At 39.4% G+C, this 23,060-nt stretch overlaps 1 protein-coding gene across 1 annotated transcript in view; it reads left to right on the top strand.

The window, feature by feature from the left end:
* Positions 1 to 23,060, top strand: part of macrod2 (mono-ADP ribosylhydrolase 2) — a 612,591-nt gene that overhangs the window by 478,267 nt on the left and 111,264 nt on the right. Inside the window, exon 8 of the mRNA XM_037678263.1 lies at positions 9,807 to 9,880. Coding sequence (XP_037534191.1) covers positions 9,807 to 9,880 — 74 coding nt within the window. The remainder of the gene's footprint in view (positions 1 to 9,806; positions 9,881 to 23,060) is intronic.

Consider the following 23,060-nt stretch of genomic DNA (forward strand, 5'->3'; position numbering starts at 1 on the left):
TTCAAGAGTTGACACAGTTGTTCTGTGGAAAGCGTGGTCCTGCTGCTCAGAGTGTTGTCTGATTTTAATTTTAAACTGACCACCTCTACTGCATCATCAACAGGAATGCATGTAAAGAGTGATGTGACATCAAAAGAGACCACAACCTGATCATTAATGCCAACCCAAGATGAAACAGAACCAAGAGGGGAAACCCATCTGTGCACATAATCTGAAAAAGTCCCATTTCTGTCCCAAGATTTCCCAGAAGGACATACACAGTCTCTTACGTTCATGTACAATATGTCATTTCAGTAATTCAGACTGGACTTTAGCAGTAAGCCACATAAATTTATGTTCCCGTTTATTTTTATTATGCAATTAAGCCACAACATTGATTTTATATAGAAAATAATTCATGTAAATCTAAATTTGATATTGACCTTCATTATTGTTAGAGTAACTACATCTTTTGTGTGGCTTTTTTTTATTTACATGTTACAACTGAAAGCATCACTAACCTCTGTGTAGTAAAAAAAAATAAAATAAAATGCTTTACAAGGCCTCGCTGCAGGCTCAGGGGCCTGTGTTTTAGTCCCACCCACTCTACATAAGCATTATGATTGGTTAATTTTCCTTTCAGTCGTTAAAACAAATTCGTCCTAGAGTGACTCTGACTGAGTTCAACCTTCTCTCCTGACATTGATGTCCTAATCTAACCAATAAGAGCACCTTCTGTTTCTGCCAGAAGACAAAAATAAATAAAATATTTAAAATTATCTGATTGGATAACTCTATTTTCATGAATTAAATAATAATAATAATAATAATAATAATAATAATAATGCTCAACTGTAAAGTAGGTTACAGAAAACAAGAGAAATTAGCAAATGAAAATAATACTTTGTAAATATGTATTTTACAAAAATAAAGTATTAAATTAAAATTTTATATGTAACATTCCATATGGGTTGAATTATTAGGCCTTCTCTAAACGTGCTGAAGAACATGAGGGTTCCCCACTGGTGCCTACATAACTCATTTAGCAGATATGAAATTATATACATTCTTATTACAGATGTGTTTATCTTGGGCTGTTCTTGTCTAATCAGATAATGACAAACACCTAAACTATGGAACAGTTTTAAAGGTAACCTTGAATTTAAACTTGAAGTAAAATCTGAATATTAAATAGCTTTCATACAAATGTTAAAGCAGCGGGTTGAGGTTAAAACCAGTAGTCACTGTGCAAAATGTTCCAACGGTTCACTAATTTAGAGATTTTGTGTAATAATTATTATATTTCTTAAAATTTATCTGAAGTTTTGTGTGAATGTTTTTCATATATGAGGGGACATTTGCTTTTGATTACATCAAAGAACAGTGGGCTTCTTTTTTTTTTTTTAACAATAAAATACAATACAAGTTTATTTGTAAAGCACTTTAAAACAACCCCATTGACCAAAGTGCTGTACACTAACACATACACGCATAACAACCGTAAAATCAACAGATACCGTAAAAGTAATGAACTGCCAAAATCATAAAACCGCAAACAGTAAAAACAATAAAACAAATAACTTCAAAACAGTTAAACCAACATTTCAAGATGAGTTAAAAGCTAAAGAGAAAAAATGTGTCTTCAGAGAAGATTTAAAAACAGGAAGTGCGTCAGCTTGTCCGACGTGCAAAGGCAGCTCCTTCCACAGTTTAGGGGCAGTGACTGAGAACGCTCGGTCACCTCTCAGCCTCCTCTTGGTCTTTGGAACGACCAACAGCCACTGATCTGATGACCTGAGAGAGCCTGAGGGAACGTACAGCTGGAGCAGGTCGGACAGATACTGTGGAGCAACACCACGAAGACATTTGGAAACAAATAAAAGAACCTTAAAATGTATACGGAAACGAACTGGGACCCAGTATAATGATTCTAAAACTGGGGTGATGTGCTCTCGTTTTCTGGTACCAGTTAAAAAGCGAGCAGCAGCATTCTGAACCAGCTGAAGTCAAGTCAGTAATGACTAGCTCAGACCCACTTAAAGTAAATTATAGTAGTCCAGACGAGTTGTGATGAAAGCATGGATTAAAATTTCAAAATGATAATTTATTTAAAATAAATCATTCTCTCATACTATTTATCTACTCTTGGATTTATTTTGAAAGCAGACAAAGGGATTAAATGATAGGTATGAAGACAAACTGAGAGGGCCATATTGTAATCGTGTAATATACAGAGCCTTGCGAAAGTATTCGGCCCCCTTGAACTTTTCAACGTTTTGCCACATTTCAGACTTCACACATAAAGATATACAATTTTAATTTTTCGTGAAGAATCAACAACAAGTGGTACAAAATCGTGAAGTGGAATGAAGTTTATTGGATGCGTCAAACTTTTTTAACAAATAAAAAACTGAAAAGTGGGGCGTGCAATATTATTCGGCCCCTTTACTTTCAGTGCAGCAAACTCACTCCAGAAGTTCAGTGAGGATCTATGAATGATCCAATGTTGTCCCGAATGAATGATGATGATAAATAGAATCCACCGTGTAATCAAGTCTCAGTATAAATGCAGCTGCTCTGTGATAGTCTCAGGGTCCTGTTCAAAGCGCAGAGAGCATCATGAAGACCAAGGAACACACCAGGCATGTCCGAGATACTGTTTTGGAGAAGTTTAAAGCCGGGTTTGGATACAAAAAGATTTCCCAAGCTTTAAACATCCCAAGGAGCACTGTGCAAGCAATCATATTGAAATGGAAGGAGTATCAGACCACTGCAAATCTACCAAGACCCGGCCGTCCCTCTAAACTTTCATCTCGAACAAGGAGAAGACTGATCAGAGATGCAGCCAAGAGGCCCATGATCACTCTGGATGAACTGCAGAGATCTACAGCTGAGGTGGGAGAGTCTGTCCATAGAGCGCAGAGGTGACAGGGCCTTCTCTGTAGCAGGACCAAGACTTTGGAACGAGTTACCTCTGCTTGTCAGACAGGCCCCCTCCCTCTCGGTTTTCAAGTCTTGTTTAAAAACTCACTACTATTCAGTAGCTTTAAACACAAGATGATCTGTGTTTTGATCCTGTATGCTCCACACTGGTTTGTCGGCATTATCTGCATCGTTTTTTGTCTATATTCTGATTTACCTCATTTTGTATTTTGCTTTGTGTGTTACCTGTTGTTTTGTCTGTACAGCACTTTGGTTGGCTTTGTAGCTGTTTTAAGTGCTTTATAAATAAAGTGGTATGGTATGGTATGGTATAGGACAACAATCAGTCGTACACTGCACAAATCTGGCCTTTATGGAAGAGTGGCAAGAAGAAATCCATTTCTCAAAGATATCCATAAAAAGTGTTGTTTAAAGTTTGTCACAAGCACCTGGGAGACACCAAACATGTGGAAGAAGGCGCTCTGGTCTGATGAAACCAAAATCCAACTGTTTGGCCACAATGCAAAACGATATGTTTGGCATAAAAGCAACACAGCTCATCACCCTGAACACACCATCCCCACTGTCAAACATGGTGGTGGCAGCATCATGGTTTGGGCCTGCTTTTCATCAGCAGGGACAGGGAAGATGGTCAGAATTGATGGGAAGGTGGATGGGTCCAAATACAGGAGCATTGTGGAAGAAAACCTGTTTGAGTCTGCAAGAGACCTGAGACTGGGACGAAGATTTATCTTCCAACAAGACAATGATCCAAAACATAAAGACAAATCTACAATGGAATGGTTCACAAATAAACATATCCAGGTGTTGGAATGGCCAAGTCAAAGTCCAGACCTGAATCCAATCGAGAATCTGTGGAAAGAGCTGAAGACTGCTGTTCACAAACGCTCTCCATCCAACCTCTCTGAGCTCGAGCTGTTTTGCAAGAAAGAATGGGCAAGAATTTCAGTGTCTCTATGTTCAAAACTGATAGAGACAAACCCCAAGAGACTTGCAGCTGGAATTGAAGCAAAAGGCGGCGCTACAAAGTATTAACGCAAGGGGGCCCAATAATATTGCACGCCCCACTTTTCAGTTTTTTATTTGTTAAAAAAAGTTTGACACATCCAATAAATTTCATTCCACTTCACAATTGTGTCCCACTTGTTGTTGATTCTTCACAAAAAATAAAAAATGTATATCTTTATGTTTGAAGCCTGAAATGTAGCAAAAGGTTGAAAAGTTCAAGGGGGCCGAATACTTTTGCAAGGCACTGTAGTTTCCAGTAAGCAACACTCCTGTTTTAGACAAATGTTATACACTGTACTATGTACGACTATAACCCTTTGTTCACATGGGTTATATTGCACACACCATGGATTTTCCTCAGCTTCCTCTGTCAGGATACTGTTCTGTGGCTGGTGATAAAGTAAAGAAGCCTTCAGCAGAAAAACACTGCACCACCTGAGCCCTCATCAGTGGCACTGCACTGCACAGATTCCATCAGTGTGCCTCACTGAGACAAATTTCCCTGAGCCAGCCATATTTTCTGCATAGGAGAAATTCAAGCCAACAGGAGCAGAGACCCTCGAGGGCCCACCATCACTGCCCCTAACGCTAGCTTCTGTCCACTTGACAGATTGGCTTCTTTGTCCAGGAAAATTGAGAATGAAGTGGTGAAGAGGAAGGATGTCTGTGCGTCACTAAGTTTCTGTATTTTGTTTGTTATCCAACAGATAAAAAAAACAACTTGGTTGGCTCAGTTATTTTCCGAAAATCCTTCAAAATGTGGATTGTCCCAATGGAGCCACTTTGAATGATGAAAGTTAAGATTTAGAGTATTTTGTTTTACTTGGTATTCTCTGTATACTTGAGCAAGGTATAAATGGACAAAGACGGGGTAAGTATAGGTGAGGAAAGTTTAAAGTATGATGAGAGAAAGCTGCTGATCCTCTTGATCTGACTTTGTACTGCTGGTGTTGCTGTAGAGAAAGTTTCTCCTGTTCGGCCTCGTACCGCTACAGATGTACTTTTTTTTTTTTGTTTATTTGTTTTTGCTTTTCTTCCAATTCCGTTCATGTCATCGCTTTTCCAGTTCCGTTCAAATATGTCATTCCACTTTCCTGTTATCTTTTTCATTAGCCCTCTGGCTCACAAGCCCCCAACCCCCCAACCTCCGCCACTTTCAGCTCTGCTATGATTAATAGGTATAGTTATCAAATCAATAGAGCATTTGTAGAAACCCTACAGTGAATAGATTAAATGTTCTCTGTGCCACCAGCTCACTTCAGGTGACCAGAGGGAGTTATAAGGTTTGAGAACGTTTTAGTGTGAATTTTAAATGACTGTGTTCATATTTAAGGTGTCTCAGTTAGCACACAAAACAAGGTGCTTACTTTTTAAATACAGACTTTTTTTTTTCCAATATGTGCATGTGCTTCTGCCACCACTTTGTGTTAAACAGCTGGTCCCATCTCCCTAAAAACTATTTTCCTCAGCTTTTCTGTCCTCTGCACATCTGTTTGCGTATGCTACTTGATGTGCAAGTTGGAGTGTTGGTACACCTGCACAGGTGCGGAAACAGTTTTTCAAAAGGAAGCATCAGCAGAAAAGGTGATATCACTGAAAAGGTTAAGAGCAATTGCGAGAAAAGAGGATTCAGGTGACTTGCAAATTTGGCATTCTAGATTAGTTTCTAAGTGCACAGTTTTTGGGACACCTTTAGAGGGACTGCGAACAGACCTTGAACTGTTTACAAATTCTGCATAACAGCCATAGGAGCAGACTGACTGCCATTGCCAGCTGGTATTCAACTCACATCTTGTGTCACCCTGAGCTTGAACAGGATTTCAGCTATGGCTTGGCAGCACCGCAACCTCCCTACTCTCATCAGTGTAACTTGGCCGCTCCTGTCAAGCTGGAAAAGAGGAGTTGGGGAAATAAAAAAAAGAAAGAAAGATACATCAGCCACAGATAGTTGAAGGTGGTGGGGATGAAACTACTCTATTTTGTCCATTAGGGTAGTTGATTTAGAGATTTTAGAGAGTATTTATTGAGTGGCTTTGGCAGGAGTTGGAGATGAAAGAATTCGGAAAGTGTTAGACTAGATCTTAGGAGGTTTTCATTTGTTTAACCCTCAAGTGAAAGGATAGGTCACTGTGATACTTGTTAGGCTGTTTCACAGGTCAGACGGTAATGTCAATGACTGAGCTAAGGAAAAAAATATTTGAAAATGTGAACCATGTAATAACCAGTAGGTTACAACTGCAGCTTGTTCGTTGTATCAGTTAATGCAGGTTGAAATTGAGGTCTTGATCTGTGTCGTTAGACGAAGACACTGTCTGCTCCGACCTGCAGTCCCTTTTGGAGGTCAGGGGTTTCTAAATACAGGCACGTCTAGTTTTAAATCCTCTACTGGGTCGCTTTGATTGAAGAAATGGGCCAAGTTTGTTTGTTGGCTTGTGGTCTGAAATTTGTAACAGGTCATGTGTTGCTAAGGTTGTTCTTGTAGGGCAGCCTCTAACTACCCTGAGGATTTGTGCAGAAGCCTTGGAGTAAATTGCTTGAATTGGTGTTTGTGAAGGCTCAGACCACCACATTCACATAAACTGCCTATCCAAAAAAAAGTGAAACGCTAATATTTTGTAATTTTTTATTACAGCACAAATTCACTGTGGCATTATTTTGGTGAGTTTATACAATTGTGCAATGCTTACGTCAGTCCAGAATTGAATTATCTTTTGTGAAGGATTTGTGTTGGCAAAGGGAGAATCAGAGAAAAAGTAAAATCCTCTTCAGCTTAATGATTTCCAGTAGGGATAACATCTGTAGTTCCCGGTCTGTGTGAGACAAAATGATGGCTCTTGCTTCCTGAACAATTTGAGTTTGATGATTCTATTGTTGTCTTGCAAAATGCCCGTTTTAAGGGTTTGTGGAGAAATGTTGCTGAATGTTGAAATTAAGCATACCCAGAACATTGTTTACTTCACAAGCTTGTCTGGTACAACCAAAACATGATGAATCCATGATCCGATACACCATACTTTATGTTCCTGTCATTTTGAAAAAGAGGAAAACCTATACTCCAAGTACAGTACATCAACTTTTTTGTTTTGACTTAAAATCAATTCTTGAGCTCCTACACTGCCCCAAAATATTTTGAATGTGTTCAGCATAATGGTATTTTTCCAGTTATGTAACTGTCAACAATGGTGTACCACAAGACTCAGTCTTGGGAGCTACTCTCTTTACAATCTACATAAGTAATGTTGGTCAGCTCCTTCCTGATACATCCTTACATCTCTATGCCGACAATGCAGTAGTTTACTGTCGAGCTCAATCAGTTGCTAAGGTTTTCCAGCTTTTACAGTCTGCATTTAACAACATTCAGACTTGTTCCGTCTCAAACTGGTGCTAAACGCTGAAAAAAAATACTAAGGGGTGTTGTTTTCAAACAGGAAGTTGGTACCAGCAGTCCTTCCTTCTATCTTACCTACAAAGTCATCCATCCATCCATCCATTATCTTTACCCGCTTATTCCATTTTGGGTCACGGGGGTCGCTGGTGCCCATGTCCAGCAATCACTGTGCGAGGGGCGGGGTACACCCTGGACGGGTCGCAAGTCCATCACAGGGCCACATAGAGACAAACGAGACAAACAACCATTCACTCTCTCATTCACTTCTAGGGACAATTTAGAGTTACCAATCAGCTTAACATGCATGTATTTGGTCTGTGGGAGGAAACCGTAGCACCCGGAGAAAACCCACGCATTCACAGAGAGAACATGCAAACTCCACCCAGAAAGGCCCCTGGACCGGGGTTTGAACCAAGGACCTGCTCGCTGAGAGGCAGCAGCTCTACCAGTTGTGCCACCGTGCTGCCCCTACAAAGTCATTCAACCTTTATTTATACAGGTTAATCCCATTGAGCCTCGGGGACTCATTTACAAGAGAGAATGGTGTTCCTATTGAGTTTGTCGATTCTTACAAATACTTGGGAATCGTGGTCGATGCACATCTCTCTTTTAAGCCTCATGTCAAAAACTTGATAAAGAAACCAAAATTAAAATTGGGTTTATTTTTCAGAAATAGATCTAGTTTAACTGTGAATGCCAGGAAACACCTTGTAACTGTTACTTTCCTTCCAGCCATCGACTGTGGTGACATTATTTACATGAATGTTCCTGCAAGCACCTTGCAAATGTTGGATGCTGTCTACCACGGTGCGCTAAGATTCATAACTGGCTGTAACTACTGTACCCATCACTGCACCCTGTAGTCACTGGTCAACTGGACATCATTAACTTCACGCAGGCTCTCACACTGGTACATTTTCATCTTTAAATCACTCCTTGGTCTGCTGCTTTCATATTTCTCCTCCTACATGTCACGTTGTCAGTGCAGCTACAGCGTGCGCTCCCAAGACATCATTACCTGCAGCGTCCCCTCAGTGAAGACTGAATTTGGCAAAAGAGCCTTTTCTTACTCTGCTCCTGGAACACCTTGAAAAAAGATCTGAAGCTGCCCACTTTGATCTCTCTAAGGGATTTTAAACATTTAAATTCAATGCAAAAACCAATGCAGACATGTTGTTGTTCTTAGTATTTTACCTGTTTCATAATGTAGCTTGTTTTTATTTTGTTTTAATATCGCTACTTTTATTTACCTTTCTTTTCATATGCTTTTTATGACTGTTTATTGTTGTGTGTACGTCGTGTGTTTTTGTTTAAAACATGTCTCACTTGAAAATGAGTCCTTGTGACTCAATGAGACTAACCTGTATAAAAAAGGTTGAAAGAATGAATGTCTTGTATGTATTATTTATTTTTCACCATTGTGAACGTTGCTTTAAATTCTACTATGAATTTTTATTTTACAAAAATGTAAAGCCATCTCGGAAAATGATTTTTTTTTTAATTATTTAATTGAGCTGAAGAGCTTTCATCACAGTTTTATTAGTTTTAACACTTTCTTTGGCTGTTTTGTTTTCTTGATTTTGATGCTTCAGAAATAGTACCATCTTCTTTCTTCATCAGTTTCATCTATTTTTAGCTGAAATTTAATAATCTGCAGAAATACTCCAACGGGAGGATTTTGTCTATTTGCTTGGATAAATCCAGGTGATTATTTTTATTTTTATTTTTCCAGGGTGTATAATTAAATCACTCAAGACAACTGAAACTCGCCCCTACATCAGCTTCTCAGCTCTTATGGCAATGGCATATTTACTCTTCTACTGTGGTAAAGCTGCCCCCAAAGGGTTTTAAGTCAATATCTCACTGTAAGTGTTTGCTCTTGTGAAGAAGTTATCTTTAGTGGCAGCAAATGATTTTAAGATCAGCATCTAGCCGTCTTCCTTTTCCTGGCCTAATTAGAAAATAATCAAATAACAGGCTTTCTTTTCCTGTGCGCACATCGTATTAGCACAGCGTTGCGGTTCCTCTGCTGGCACAACTGTTAATACGTGTGCCGTGTCTTTACTGCACTGTCTTTATTACATGTTGAGTTCGCCAGGCTGGTAGAATAGTGTGCATAATCACACATGTACGTGTAATTTTCCACCATAAAGACAAAACATTAATCAGTTCTGCTTGAGGTGGTAATGAGTGAGGGTGTTATTGCTGATGTGTATACAGCTTGTAACTGCACGTGTCTCTGTGTTTTCACATCTCCGTGCATTTGACAACATGTTTGCAGCAGTTGATCAAGACATTTGGTCTCGTTTACCTGAGACAAGCAGACTTTTAATTGATTCCTATGAACTACAGTTTCGTGTAGCCGTCTTAGTTTGGCTACATGCTTGTCTATTTTTCCCTTTTTTTATTATTGTTTGTTTGTTTTCCACTTTAGCATCTGTATGCTGAAAAATACGTGTATTTACAGCATTTTTTTTTCTTTCCTCAGGCTATCCTAATGAGCCTGCAGCAGATGTTGCTCTGAACACCGTAAAGAAGTGGATTGAAGACAACCCAGATGAGGTAAGACGAACCAATATGATACATGTCTGACATCAAACCGTCCCAGTCACTTGTCCATTTGAGAAGGAATTGTCGGTTTTGTACTTTAGTTAATTTCCTTTAAGTGGAAATTATTGAAGCAGAGCTAAAACACATAACTTTAATTGTCAGGGATCTCTGTAACAGACAGATATCGTGTCCGCCTGGATTGCTTGATCAGCAAATTGAGACCTGCTGCTTCTCAAATTGGAAAGTAGTCTGAGACTAATCAGGCTGTAATGGACCGATCTGTTGACTGTTGGTGTTTGCTGGAGAGTGCTATAAGAGCTAGAACAATATCACATAACAGCTGAAGGAACAGCAGCTTGGTTTTTTTTTTTGGTTTATATACTTTATGTATGCCAAGGATTCAAGGCTGCAGTCACCAGAGGTTCATGAGATGATTTCATTTAAACCACAACGTATGGTTTAGTAAAAATTATACGTAAACTTGTCTTTTAAAAAATGGCATAACATAGCAATGACCTCCAGTTTTAGCCTTAGCATTTTATATTTTATCTAAATCACATATTGGTCTAAAATTAATTTAAAAAAATGTAATATATAAATAGATAAGCTGTTCGATGAAGTTCATGCAGGACTCTTTAAAATGTTTGTTTTTTAATTTGTGTGTTATTAGCAGAAACACCCGATCCATTCTGCTCGGCCTTGATGTCAAGTTTGAACTGATTATCAAGTGAAAAATGTTGCGTTACTAATTTTATGGTGTCAACACTCTCATGTGTTACAATCCCATAATGTGTTTGTCACTAATTACCAGGGTCAAACTCCAGGAGAAACAAAATTAAAGAAAATTAATTGTGTGAATGCTGATTGAGTATGCTCTTTGACAAGAAGGGTGCTATGACTTTTGATATTGGTGTAACTTTAGCTGTTTGAAAGGTTTAGCCTTTTCTGCTACTTTTTTTCCTCATAGAAAATGAATTGAGCTCATTTAATATCCTTCACATCTTTAGATCTGTTTACAACCTTTTTACTGTTCCTTTAACGTTTTGTTCTCGTTCAGCTTCTTTCAGCTACTTTTTTTTTTTCTTTCGGCTGCTCCCTGCGTTAGGGGTCGCCACAGCGAACTAGGTCGCACAAAAGCTTGGCAGTTATTTTTACGCAGGATGCCCTTCCTGAAGCAACCACGGACCACCGAGCTACCACAGCTCTCTGTGTGGAGCAGAGAGCTTCTTTCAGCTACCTTATGCTAATTTAAAAAAAAAAAATCCAGCTACTTTCACCAAATTCCAACTGATTTTTCAGCTTTTTTGGAGCTGCTTTCTGCTTTATTCTGCTAACTACAACATTTTTTATACTTCTTCTAACTTCCTAATGCTAATTTTAGCTTTTTATGTACCTTTCAGCTTATTCCTACAAGTTATTTTTTCCTGTCATTTCAGCTACTAGTGGGTATTTAGCTGTTTTTATGCTAATTTGAGTTTTTTCAGCTAATTCTGTTTGTTCTGCATTCATTTAAATTTTTTCAGCCTAATTCAGCAAAAAAAAAAAAGTGCTCTCTCCACTTCCTTCTTGTAATTTCAGCTTATTTCTGCCTTTTTAGCTCTTATTCAGCTGTTTTTTGCAAATGTCAGATTTTTTTCAGGTAATTTCCACGTTTTGCGCTAATTTCTGCTTCTTTCAGCGTAATTGGACAATTGTGCTCTCTCCACTTCCTTTCAGTAATTTAAGCTTCGTTCTGCCTTTTTTTAGCTGCTATTCAGCTGTTATTTTGCTAATTTCTGCTTTTTTCAGATTAATTCCAATTTTTGTGCTCATTTCTGCTTCTTTCAGCTTAATTGGGCAAACATCTGTTCTTTCTGATTTTTTCTGCTATTGTAAGCTTGTTCTTACTTTTCATGTACTGTTTTAGCATTTATTAGCTAATTTCTGATATTTTCATATAAATTCAAGGTTTTTTTTGTGATAATTTCTGCTAATTTCAGCCTATCTAACTTATTTCTGCTCCTTTCAGCTTTTTCTGCTTATTTGAAACCTTTGTGTGCGTTTTCAGTTACTTTTCAGCTATAGTTGCTAATTTGAGCTTTTTCTTTTAGCTAATTTCAGCTATTATCTGCAAATCCTTCCGCAATAAGCATCCACGCTGCATTTTTGCAGGAAATTCAATTTCTCTATTTGTCACACATGTAATTGTGACTTTGAGGCTTTTCGAGTAACATAACTGTTCAGCTTTATGTGGAATGAATTTACCAGCTTGATCTATTTTGAAGTCGTGACGACAGCGTTGTGTCGCATCGTCATGAGGTACTTTGAGTCTTTATGGAGCATTTATCAGTCGGCGAGTGTGAGTCATGGCAACCTTCAGGGGTCATCTCTATTTACTGAAGCCCTGTTTATATCTGTCGCTGTGGATTGAGGTGTTTTATAAAACTCACAGTTTGATGTTGTGCAGCATCCCTCGGCTGGTGTTATGAACGTTGTGAGCGGTCGGCCAAGTGATACAGAGTTGTTCGATTACTTTTCAGCTGATGAGGTGTTTGTGGCACTTGTTCCCTGCCTGATGATTCCTGTAGCATCTAGTTGTGGAATCCATCAACTCTGTAGCATGAAGTAGGTTTCATATGCCTTATTGCCGACTGTAAATAAAAAGGTAATGTGCAGAGCTGACTTTTGTGCCGGCGTTGTTCCACATTTGAAATTGCCACTCGATGCGCAGTTGATCAAAGGACAGTTTTGTATTGCTCTGACTGTTAGATGCTCTGCTGTGAGCAAGTCGGGCAAAACGTTTTACAATTCATGAAGTGGGAAAGAAGGCTGTGGACGCTTGCCTGAACGCTGTTTGGTAAAGCTCTGCGAGCATACGCGGTGAATCCCAAACTCTTAAGTCGACCAGGTGAGTAAGCTTTTAACGAGATCAGAGAGAATAAAGGGAAACATTTTACCCAGAAGCGCAGCAGTGTTTTCCTTACACGGGAAAGTCTTCCAATCCAACCACAGAGCAACATGCGTAAGAACAGGAGGTCTTCTCTCCTATTTTCAGTTCATAAATCATTACTCGATCTCTTGTTTTTAATGAGGCGTTCTTTAAAATATTTTTAAAGGATACATCCCTTAAGAAATAACTTTTTTTTTTGTTGGTATCCAAGTGAAATGTTCAAGCTGAATGCAGATAAATGTGCATTTTTTGTAACGCCTGAATGAACTGCCTGAATGGATATTTGTGTTGGCAATTTGCTGCACATGAAATTTGAAAATGACAACCTCTGGCTTTGTCTGATGTGTTTAGAAATGCAATTTATCACTGCAGCGTTCGCTCGATTGACACTCCCAGTGTCAGCAGTGATTGATAACTGGCACAGTTCTATTTTAGGCACCATCGTGTCGTGAAAAAATTATGAGCTGACAGTTGTTTATCACACAGAGCTTACAGTCAATAAAAAAAATCAGTATATAAGCAGCTGAATGTGTACAGTATTGTGAACGTTATTTTTTTGTACATCGTTTTATTCGTTTTTCTCAGTAAAATCACTAGGCGGTGTTAAAAACACAAAAACAAATGTGCAGTGTTACAGTCACTTAGGTCACAAATTACACAGTTCTTTTAAAGATGCAGTGAAAATGAGGAGTTTGGGAGCCAGTTTGTCATGCGTGGTACAAAAGGACCAGATTGCTCTGCTCCCTCACCTCGAGCTGTACGCATTCACATCCAAAGCGTCTGTGTTGTGGGCGTCCTCAGAGACGAGTCATTTCAGGGCCATGATAAGGGGTCTGCTCGGGGAAGATACTGAGCTATTGTGGCTGAATTTCAGCACAATGGACTGGCTGTGGATCTAACACGCCGGAGGTAACGGAGCACTGACCAGTCTCTGTTCTCCACAGACTCATTCTGTCCAGCATTATGACTGGCAGGATGTGTGTCTGTGTGAGTGTGTTATCAAGTAAAGAAACATTTAAATCTGGCAGGCCGGTGTCGCACAGACAGCCACTGGTGTAGAGCTATGCACCAATTAAAATGTCTTAACCAGTGGCTCCATAGACTGAGAATATGGTGCTCATGCAAGATGAGGTAAGAAGCTGGGAAGGGGGTAAAAAAAAAAGACTTACTGCAAATACAGTAGTCCTTTGATTATTGCGGGGGGTTACCTTCCACACATACCTGTGATAGGTAAAAAAAAAAAAAATGCAAAGTAGGAACGCTATGCCAAAGTTCATGCTCAGTAATCCAGGTAAAAATCCAACAATGTTCAGTCAAGTCATCTGGACGGCTTCTTTTTATATAGGAATCCATTTTGTATTGGAAGTCTATATTTATTTTAGTATTTATACATATTTGAAGGCTTTATAAACCCTTTCTACACTCTTGCAATATTCTTAACAATGTTCTAAACTCTTAAATCTACATATTTTAACAATATAAGTATATGTACTGTACAGTTCTGCAAAATTTTACTCACCAGCTCTGCAGAACGGCAGCTCGACGGTCCGGCTCAATTCCGGTTCTGCAGACCTACCCTGCGGCGACGAAGCCCACCGCCCCGTCCATTTGATGTGTGCGTGGATGTCTGAGCTTCAAGAAACTTCAGGATTATTTCTGACTTTCCTGCCAGTTCTGTGAGATTAATAGATAGCGTTGATTTGCGTCGCAAAACTTTCCCTCCATTTTGGAAGAGAGCAGAAGCTGGAAGCACAGTTGGCTTCTGGGTAGTGTAGTTCTTTTGACTATCCTTACAGTGTAGCATTATTGAAAGAAAACTACAAAATGGCACCGCCTGTCCGAAGGTTTCTTTTTTATCCTGTATCGTCCCAATCTCCTGAGCAATATTAAAGTTGACAATCGTTGAAAAACTGCAAAAGAGTGAGTTTGCGAAGTTGAACCACGAAGTGGTGAGGGACTACTGTAATTAGCAGAAACTTTAGTGTAGCTGTGATGCACTTAGCACTGCACAAAGAATTTTGATGCAAGCATAAAATCCAGTCTTAACATCACACAGTCTTCCATTGTAAAAGAATAAACAGCCTTGCCCTGATCACAGTTGGCACATCTTTTAATCTCAGACTCTTGGACAAAAGAACATTCCCTCAGACCTCAAAAGATGAAAGGAGGAGGAAGGTCAGCCTCCACTTCCATGTGTGCTTCTCCAGAATAAATCACAACAATGTGTTGCTGTGTGGAAACAACAGAGCAGAAGGCTCTAATCTTTTAATAAATGCAAAAAGGGTTGGAGATACTGAGGCAGTGACAGCCTGGCACCACGATCCTACATATGGTATAGAAGCTGCTCGCTGCACACAAGCCTCAACAATCATGTGGCTTTGGTTTACTTCTCATTTTCAGATCTAATTTGGTTTAATTTGGGCTTACCTATAGGTTTAATTTGTAGATGGAAAAACGCGGTCTGACACTTTTTGGGGCTTCCATGGATGTGCTCTGGATGGCCGAGCTTTTTAATGAAGCATTTCGAGGAGCCGAGCAGCAGCCGAGCATCGACTCAGTCTGAACACTCGAGACAGATTGAGAGGCTGTAATAAGCTCTGCTGCGCCGTGCGTCTCAGAACAGAATTTATGTGTGGAGATTCCACCTTTCAACATTACTCTGGTTTTGGGCTTTAATAATAAAAACTCCTCTGCGACAGCGATTCTCCCAAAAGAAGTGTTTGTGTCCCGCTTTCCGTTTTGTCAGTGATCTGTTTACCTTAGCAGCATCTGCCATTTAAGACACCTGATAATAAATTTAAATTCAAACCCAAACTGGAGACTTTATGACAACAGTTAAGTGAGTATTTGAAATAAATTCAATTCTTAGGAGTACTGTATGGTCTTTCTTGTGGTTTTTATGTGACTCCGTTAGTTTAGCAAGCTGTCCGGGTCGTGGTATGACCATGCTGTTTCTGATTTTTAGAATAAAATAAGATTAAATTAATCTATGAAAAGCTGATGTGATGTCAGTGACTTGTGTTATTAAACAGCTGTTTACCTATTATTAAAAAAAAATATTTAGTATGTTACAAGAAAGACTTAAATATACAATATATGGAACTGTTTATACTCATTATAAACTTTAAATTGAGCATTAAAGTTATCATTTACAGTTACTTTATTACACTAAAGCCATAGTTAAATACCAATGGACATTTAGTCATGTGAATGACAAAGTATATTAATAAACACTTAATAATGGTAACAAAGTACATGCTCATCTTGGCTTCATCAGATCGTGATCTACAGCTTTCGATGGAGCGGTTTGCAGCTGAATGTGACGCGGCCGGGATGAAGATCAGTTCCTCCGAATCCGAGGCCACGGTCTTGAGCCAGAAAAGGGTAGAGTGCCCTCTCTGGGTCAGGGAGGAGGTCCTACCCCAAGTGGAGGAGTTCAAGTATCTTGGGGTCTTGTTCACGAACGAGGGAAAAGTGGAGCGTGAGATAGATAGGCGGATAGGTGCAGCGTCTGCAGTGAAGCGGGCGCTGTACAGGTCTGTCGTGGTGAAGAGAGAGCTGAGTCAAAAGGCGAAGCTCTCAATTTACCGATCGATCTACGTTCCTACCCTCATCTATGGTCACGAGCTTTGGGTTGTGACCGAAAGAATGAGATCTCGGATACAAGCGGCCGAATTGAGTTTTCTCCGCAGGGTGTCTGGGCTCTCCCTTAGAGACAGGGAGAGAAGCTCGATCATCCGGGAGGGACTCGGAGTAGAGTCGCTGCTTCTCCACGTCGAGAGGAGCCAGTTGAGGTGGCTTGGGCATCTGTTTAGGATGCCTTCTGGACGCCTCCCTGGTGAGGTGTTCCGGACACGTCCCACCGGAATGAGGCCCAGAGGAAGACCCAGGACACGCTGGAGGGACTATGTTTCTCGGCTGGCCTGGGAACGCCTCGGGATTCCCCCGGAAGAGCTGGCCCAAGTGGCTGGGGAGAGGGAAGTCTGGGCCTCCCTACTTAGGCTGCTACCCGCGCGACCCGACCCCGGATAAGCGGAAGAAAATGGATGGATGGATGGATGGATGGATGGAAGTCCATGCTCAATAATCCAGGTATAAAATCCAACATTTTTCAGTCAGGTCATCTGGACAGTTTCTTTTTTTGTGCTGAAACGTTTCGCCTTCGATCCGGAAGGCTTCATAAGTCAAGGAAACACCCAACAAAACTGATTCTTCCTCCAACAGCTTACTCCAAAGTGGAACAAACCAGTTCTGCTTGTGATTAAATGGTCTCTTTTGTACGCCCCCTCCTCCATTGCTGGACCTGACTGAAAAATGTTGGATTGTATTCCTGGATTATTGAGCATGGACTTTGTTGTTTTCAACCAGTTTGAAAAGACTGTCAACAAGGAAGAGGGCTGGCAATGGAGGTGGGGCGTACCAAAGAGACCATCTAATCACAAGCAGAACTGGTTTGTTCTACTTTGGAGTAAGCTGTTGGGGGAAGAATCAGTTTTGTTGTGTGTTTCATTGACTGATGAAGCCTTCTGGATCGAAGGCGAAACGTTTCAGCACAAAAAAAGAAACTGTCCAGATGACCTGACTGAAAATTGTTGGACTTAATAATGGTGTTTCTATTAAAACAAAAAAAAATGGTCAGAATCAGTCAACAAATTGTTTTGATTCATTAGTAATGTCAGATTTTTTTATGAAACCTGTTTCCTGCTGCTGAAATATTTCAACCTATTTATTTATTTATTTATTTATTTTGTCCTTTTTTTGTGTTTGTCTGGCGGTCTACATGTAGATTTTGTGGACAAACAAAGTAATATTAACATTTGGGATTTTTTTAATTTAAGAAGTATTTAAATGGTTGTCTTAAGACAAGTTTCTGTTATAACTTACCACAGCTTGTACACAAATTTGTTCATAAATAAACCATCATGTATCTGATTATTTTATTTAATATTATCAGAAAATATCTTTCTACAAGTTTTTTTTCTTTACTCGTAATTAAAACTAAAATTATTCAAAATATCTACCCGTATTTCCCATATTCTGATGAAGAATAATGACAAATAGAAAGTTCCTGGAGAAACTTTAATTGGGACTGCCACGTTGCGGCCATTAAAAAAAAAAAATTACACTATGTGTTGGGGTTCGCTCTCAGCTACTACCTTACCAAATTTCAGCTCAATGTGGCAAAAATAAATAAGTAAATAAAATAAATGAGTTACGGTAATTGTTTTCTTGTACGCTATGGTGGCCATCTTGGATTTTTTTTTTTTTTATTTAGTATGTGATGGGAAACGTTCTCAGCTATGACCAAACCAAATGTCAGCTCAATATCTCAAAGAATGACTGAGTTTTACTCAATTTTGAGTTTTCTGAGGTCGCTGTGGCGGCCATCTTGAACCAAAATAACTTAAAAAATTATTCAGTTTTTTTTTTTTTCAGAGACCTCTTTGGTCTAGGTCATGTGACCTCACTCTGGCTGTTAAAGGCATTTATTGTGGTTTGGGCCTCATTAAAGTTGATAGAAGTTGACTAAAGCTTTCTATATCGCCCTACAACCTAGCTGTTTTTTTTTTTTTTGGTTACATTTTATTTTAAACACCATTTTATTTTAAACACTTGTTATTCTCAATTTGTACGCATCCTTTATGATTGTCTACTGTTGTCTTTGTTGTCCACTGTTGTCATCACTCGTTAAAACCAGGTCTCTTTTATAAATGAGTCCCAGAGGCTCAATGGGATTAACATGTATAAATAAAGGTTGAATGAATAGAAGAGTAAAACCCTTTTCAGTTGGTAATAATAAGGAGCTGCCTTTTAGGCAGTCCCCAACAATTCTAAGACAAATATTCCTTGATTAAAGTTAGTTAATTTACATGTTAATACACAATATTATTCCACGTATTTTTTTATTTTATTTTTTCAAATAGTGAAAGACTGGAAACTCCATTATATTTAGAGACCCTCAAAGAGAAAATATATTTTTGGGTTAAAAAATGGACTTGCGGGCTACAAAGTCATACTTGAGCTCTTTTTCGTTGTGTCCTTTTATTGTGTTTTTATCATCTCGTACTCAGCGACATGTCTTCGCCAAGTGTTGCATCTATAGTGGAGACGGGGACAGATTTTGATCTGCGCATGCCTCGAGGACACTGGTGTGCCAGCGATGCTTTGTGTAACTGGCATGGTGTTCAAAGCCCACTGCGGTCGTTTTGAAGTCAGCGTATCGTCCCTTTGAATTGTTTGCCGTGACTCTGAGCATCAGGGATCCATGGTCTGATCAAGAACTGAGACCGTGACCCAACACTGCAATCTGCACACATATTTTTTGCTACATACTATAGGATGCTCATGTTGACCTCAGAAGATTTTATTTTTTCTTCAGGCTCTTTGCCAGGCCTCCTGATTTGTCCCTGAAAATGTCTTGTAGAGAGTTTATGAATACGTTGTTACTTCGTCAGAGAATTACTGTTCTGGCATCAGCGTTAATGCGTCCCATGTACTCTAATACATTAGCGGCACACATTTGGCTCACAGCATTGGAATGAGGCTTTTATGATCTGAAGCCTTTATTATCTGGCTCTGTCTGGATAAAACAATGTGCTTTTTGATTCCCTTGACCCCGAGATGGTCTGGTGAAATAATGCCAGTTTCTGTGTTTAAACAGGAATGATGGTGTGTATCAAATTTCTCAACTGACAACAGAAAATTATTTTTAAATCCATAACTTCTTTGCGCACTTTGGATATCCGTGGTGGGGAAAACAGTTTTGATTAAGCGTTCATGCTGTCAGAGATAAAGGGAAAAGTTTATCGTGAGTAAGAAATGCTTCAGTATTTTTAATGTTTATCTGAACTGTCTGATTGAGCTCTTGCCTTCAGAGAGAAATCCTCTTGGCACCAATGGGGATTAAACCTATCATCCCCATCTATGCATAAAGACCAAGGTGTTGCATTACTCCTGGTAATTACAGAACGATCACCATAGTCTCTCATGTAAGGTGACTTTGAGTGCTCCGATGTGAGGAAGATTAATATCGAATGTTAATGTTTGCTATCCACTTTGAATAAAAATGTAATGCAAGTCACAGAATTGATTACATCTGTGAGAAAGTAATTGGAAAATCTGTTTGTGACAAGTTGTTAAAGCAAATGTTGATATGCAATCAGCCTGGCTGGCATTTAGGATTACTGAACTGTGTCTGAAAAGACTGCATGTTTCTAATGCTAACTGGAAACAACGTTGAACGCTTTATTTATGGCAAGATAGACCTGTTGTTACTTGTTGCGACTGTTGTCTTTGATATCCAGGTGCTTGCCTGCACGTCCACTTAGCCCACAAATAAACACAGTCCACCTTACGCTGACACATGGACACAAAGATATGACGACCTCTGAGTTTAGCTCACTCTGTTCCTGCAGATACCGTAGTCTCCCTCCATGCCTATTGTGCTGGAACAAGCTATCTTAATGACATGCTAATTGATTTAGTGTAGCACAGATAACAGTAAGCTGGCACACCGTGATAAAGGAAGAGCGGGTCGAGCCGTTGGTTCAGAAGAGGACAGGAGACTCATCAAACTCCAACTAGCCCATTCACTTCATTCGAACACAATTTTACACTGATGTGCCCCACGCTGAAGTGTGGAGACCTTTACTGTGGAGGTGTTTTGTGTATGTGTTCTGCCAGTAAGGTGTGCTTTTAGAAGTTCTGTATAAAACCCAGGAATCTTTTTTTGAAAATCACACAAAAATCTCTCCTGTTTAATACAGACAACTCTAATCACAGCTGTTATCTCTCACCAACTTTGATGTTTGATTATAAATTCTAAGATGTACAAATATGCTGGTGGAGATAGTCATCCATCCATCATCCATCTATGCGTCCATCTGTACTGTACTTCCTTTTGGGGTCACGGGGGTCACTGGTGTCATTGGTGCCCATATCCAACTATTACTGTGTGAGAGGTGGGGGACACCCTGGACAGGTCTCCAGTCCATAACAGGGTCACATAGAGACAAACGAGACAAACAACCTGTCCTCACTCACACCTAGGACCGAAGTACCCGGAGAAAGTCCACGAATACACGGAGAAAACGTGCAAACCATCCAAAAAGGCCCCCGGCCGGGATTTGAACCAGCGTCTTGCTCACTGAGAGGCAGCAGCTCTACTGACTGTGCCACATAGAAAAGCCAATTAGTAAAGTTCTGTATCTAAGGAAGCAGCAGACTTGTTGAATCTTCACTTCGTCGCAGTCTCCCATCCTGAGCAACCACAATGGCAACAGTGGAAAGGAAAAACTCCCTTTTAACAGGAAGAAACCTCCAGCAGGACCAAGCTCCGGACAAGCAGCCATCTGCTTTGACCGGCTGGGTTTGAGAGGACAGGAAGGAGAGACAGACGAATATAGAATGGCATGTCCAGATATAGGTGCAGGTGTACCTGAAAGACAAAAACACGTCAAGGATAGAAAAAATAATTACAAATACAAAACAGGTTGAGCAGAGTAAGTAAAGAAAAGAAAAGCTTAGATGGGAAAAAAAAGGTCAGTTTGTCCTCCAGCAGTCTAAGCCTATAGCAGCATAACTAAGGGACAGCTCATAAAACCCAAGCTGACCCTAACTATAGGATTTATCAAAAAGGAAAGTCTTAAGCCCAGTCTTAAAACTGGACAATGTGTCAGCCCTACAGACATAAACTGAAAGTTGGTTCCACAAGAGAGGAGCCTGATAACTGAAAGGTCTTCCTCCCATTTTGTTTTTGGAAACTCTAGGAACCACACGTAAACCTGCAGTCTGACAGCAAAGTGCTCTGTTAGGAAGATATGGAACAATAAGATCTGTAACTTAAGATGGAGCCAGGTTGTTTAGAGCTTTGTAGGTTAGAAGTAAGATTTTGAATTCAATTCTGGATTTGACAGGAGGCCAATGGAGAGAAGCTAAAACTGGAGAGATATGATCTCTCCTACTAACTCCAGTTAAGACTCTGGCAGCAGCATTTTGGATTAACCGAAGACGTTCTTTGGATGCTCGTTGTTGTTAGCATCCTATTCTGTGAACTTGATCATGTCGTCAACAGTAGCGCTGGGCCATATCATATCGCTCACGATAATACCGGTTAAAAAAAAAAAAAAGTTTGCCTGGGAAAATAAGTGATATCATGATATGATAATTTCATGATGTAAGTACGATTCAGGTGATCAAAGACAGAGCATCAGAGAAAATGAATCATTCCTGCAGGAAGAGAGGAAGCTGAAACACCAACAAGCTTCGGGGTCAACTGATCACCTTGTTACAAGTTCTGGAAGTTATAGCTCATTTAAAGGCAACATATATTTTGTTGTAGGTTACATTTAAGCTCAACAGATAAAGCTTCATTTTATTTAGTTATTTTGGGAAACTACACCTGCACTTTAGTTTTTGTGGTGGATTTTGTTGATCTATATTTTGTGCAGACTTTTTCAATCTAAATAACAGAAGGATCTTTTTTTTTTATATATATATATATATACGATGAGACTGAATACTTTACTAAATAAAGTAATTTCAGTCAAATTAACCCTTGTTTTTTTAGTTATTATATAATACTGCAATGCAACATGTTAAGTTAATTTTGTCAAATAAATATCTGTGATTTCTGTTTTTTTTTTGTTATATCACAAAATTTATTATCGTCAGAATGCTCTGAAATATCACAATATTATATTTGAGCCATATCGCCCACCCCTAGTCAACAGAATCGGTATGTCTGGTGAACGCTTCTATTTCCTTAGCTTGGACTTTGACCCAGGAATCATTCACATATCTGAACCAATAGCACGGAGATATTCCATCAAAGAAGTTCAGGGCTTTCTTTTCCACATCCTCCATAGAGTGGCCACAGTCAGTGACAGTGGAGACCCCATGGTCTCATGGTTCTCTCATTCTTCTGTCTGATAAACATGTCCTTATATATAAAACAAATGGTAGAAAGACAGAGATCCAGCAGTGTACAGGTTTGCTCCATGGTGAAATTGATCCTGTTGTTAAACTCAGTATCTTCCTGAAGTTATTTTCTGCCAGTTTACAGTTTACTGTAGTGACATCAAAAGATAATAAGGGTTTCTCCCTAGAGCCATCTCCATATGTTTAACCGTGCTAGCAAAATGTATAGTTCTCTATGTGATGTGGTGTATTTCTAACAAGCGAGTTAAAGTAACAGAAAGATATTTTGCAATAATATATGTCAGTGCGTCTGTGCTGTTAACATTGAATTGAGTTGTTCCTTCT

This window comes from Nematolebias whitei, chromosome 1, assembly GCF_014905685.2.
Source record: "Nematolebias whitei isolate Nwh7 chromosome 1, NemWhi1, whole genome shotgun sequence".
Lineage (NCBI taxonomy): Eukaryota > Metazoa > Chordata > Actinopteri > Cyprinodontiformes > Rivulidae > Nematolebias > Nematolebias whitei.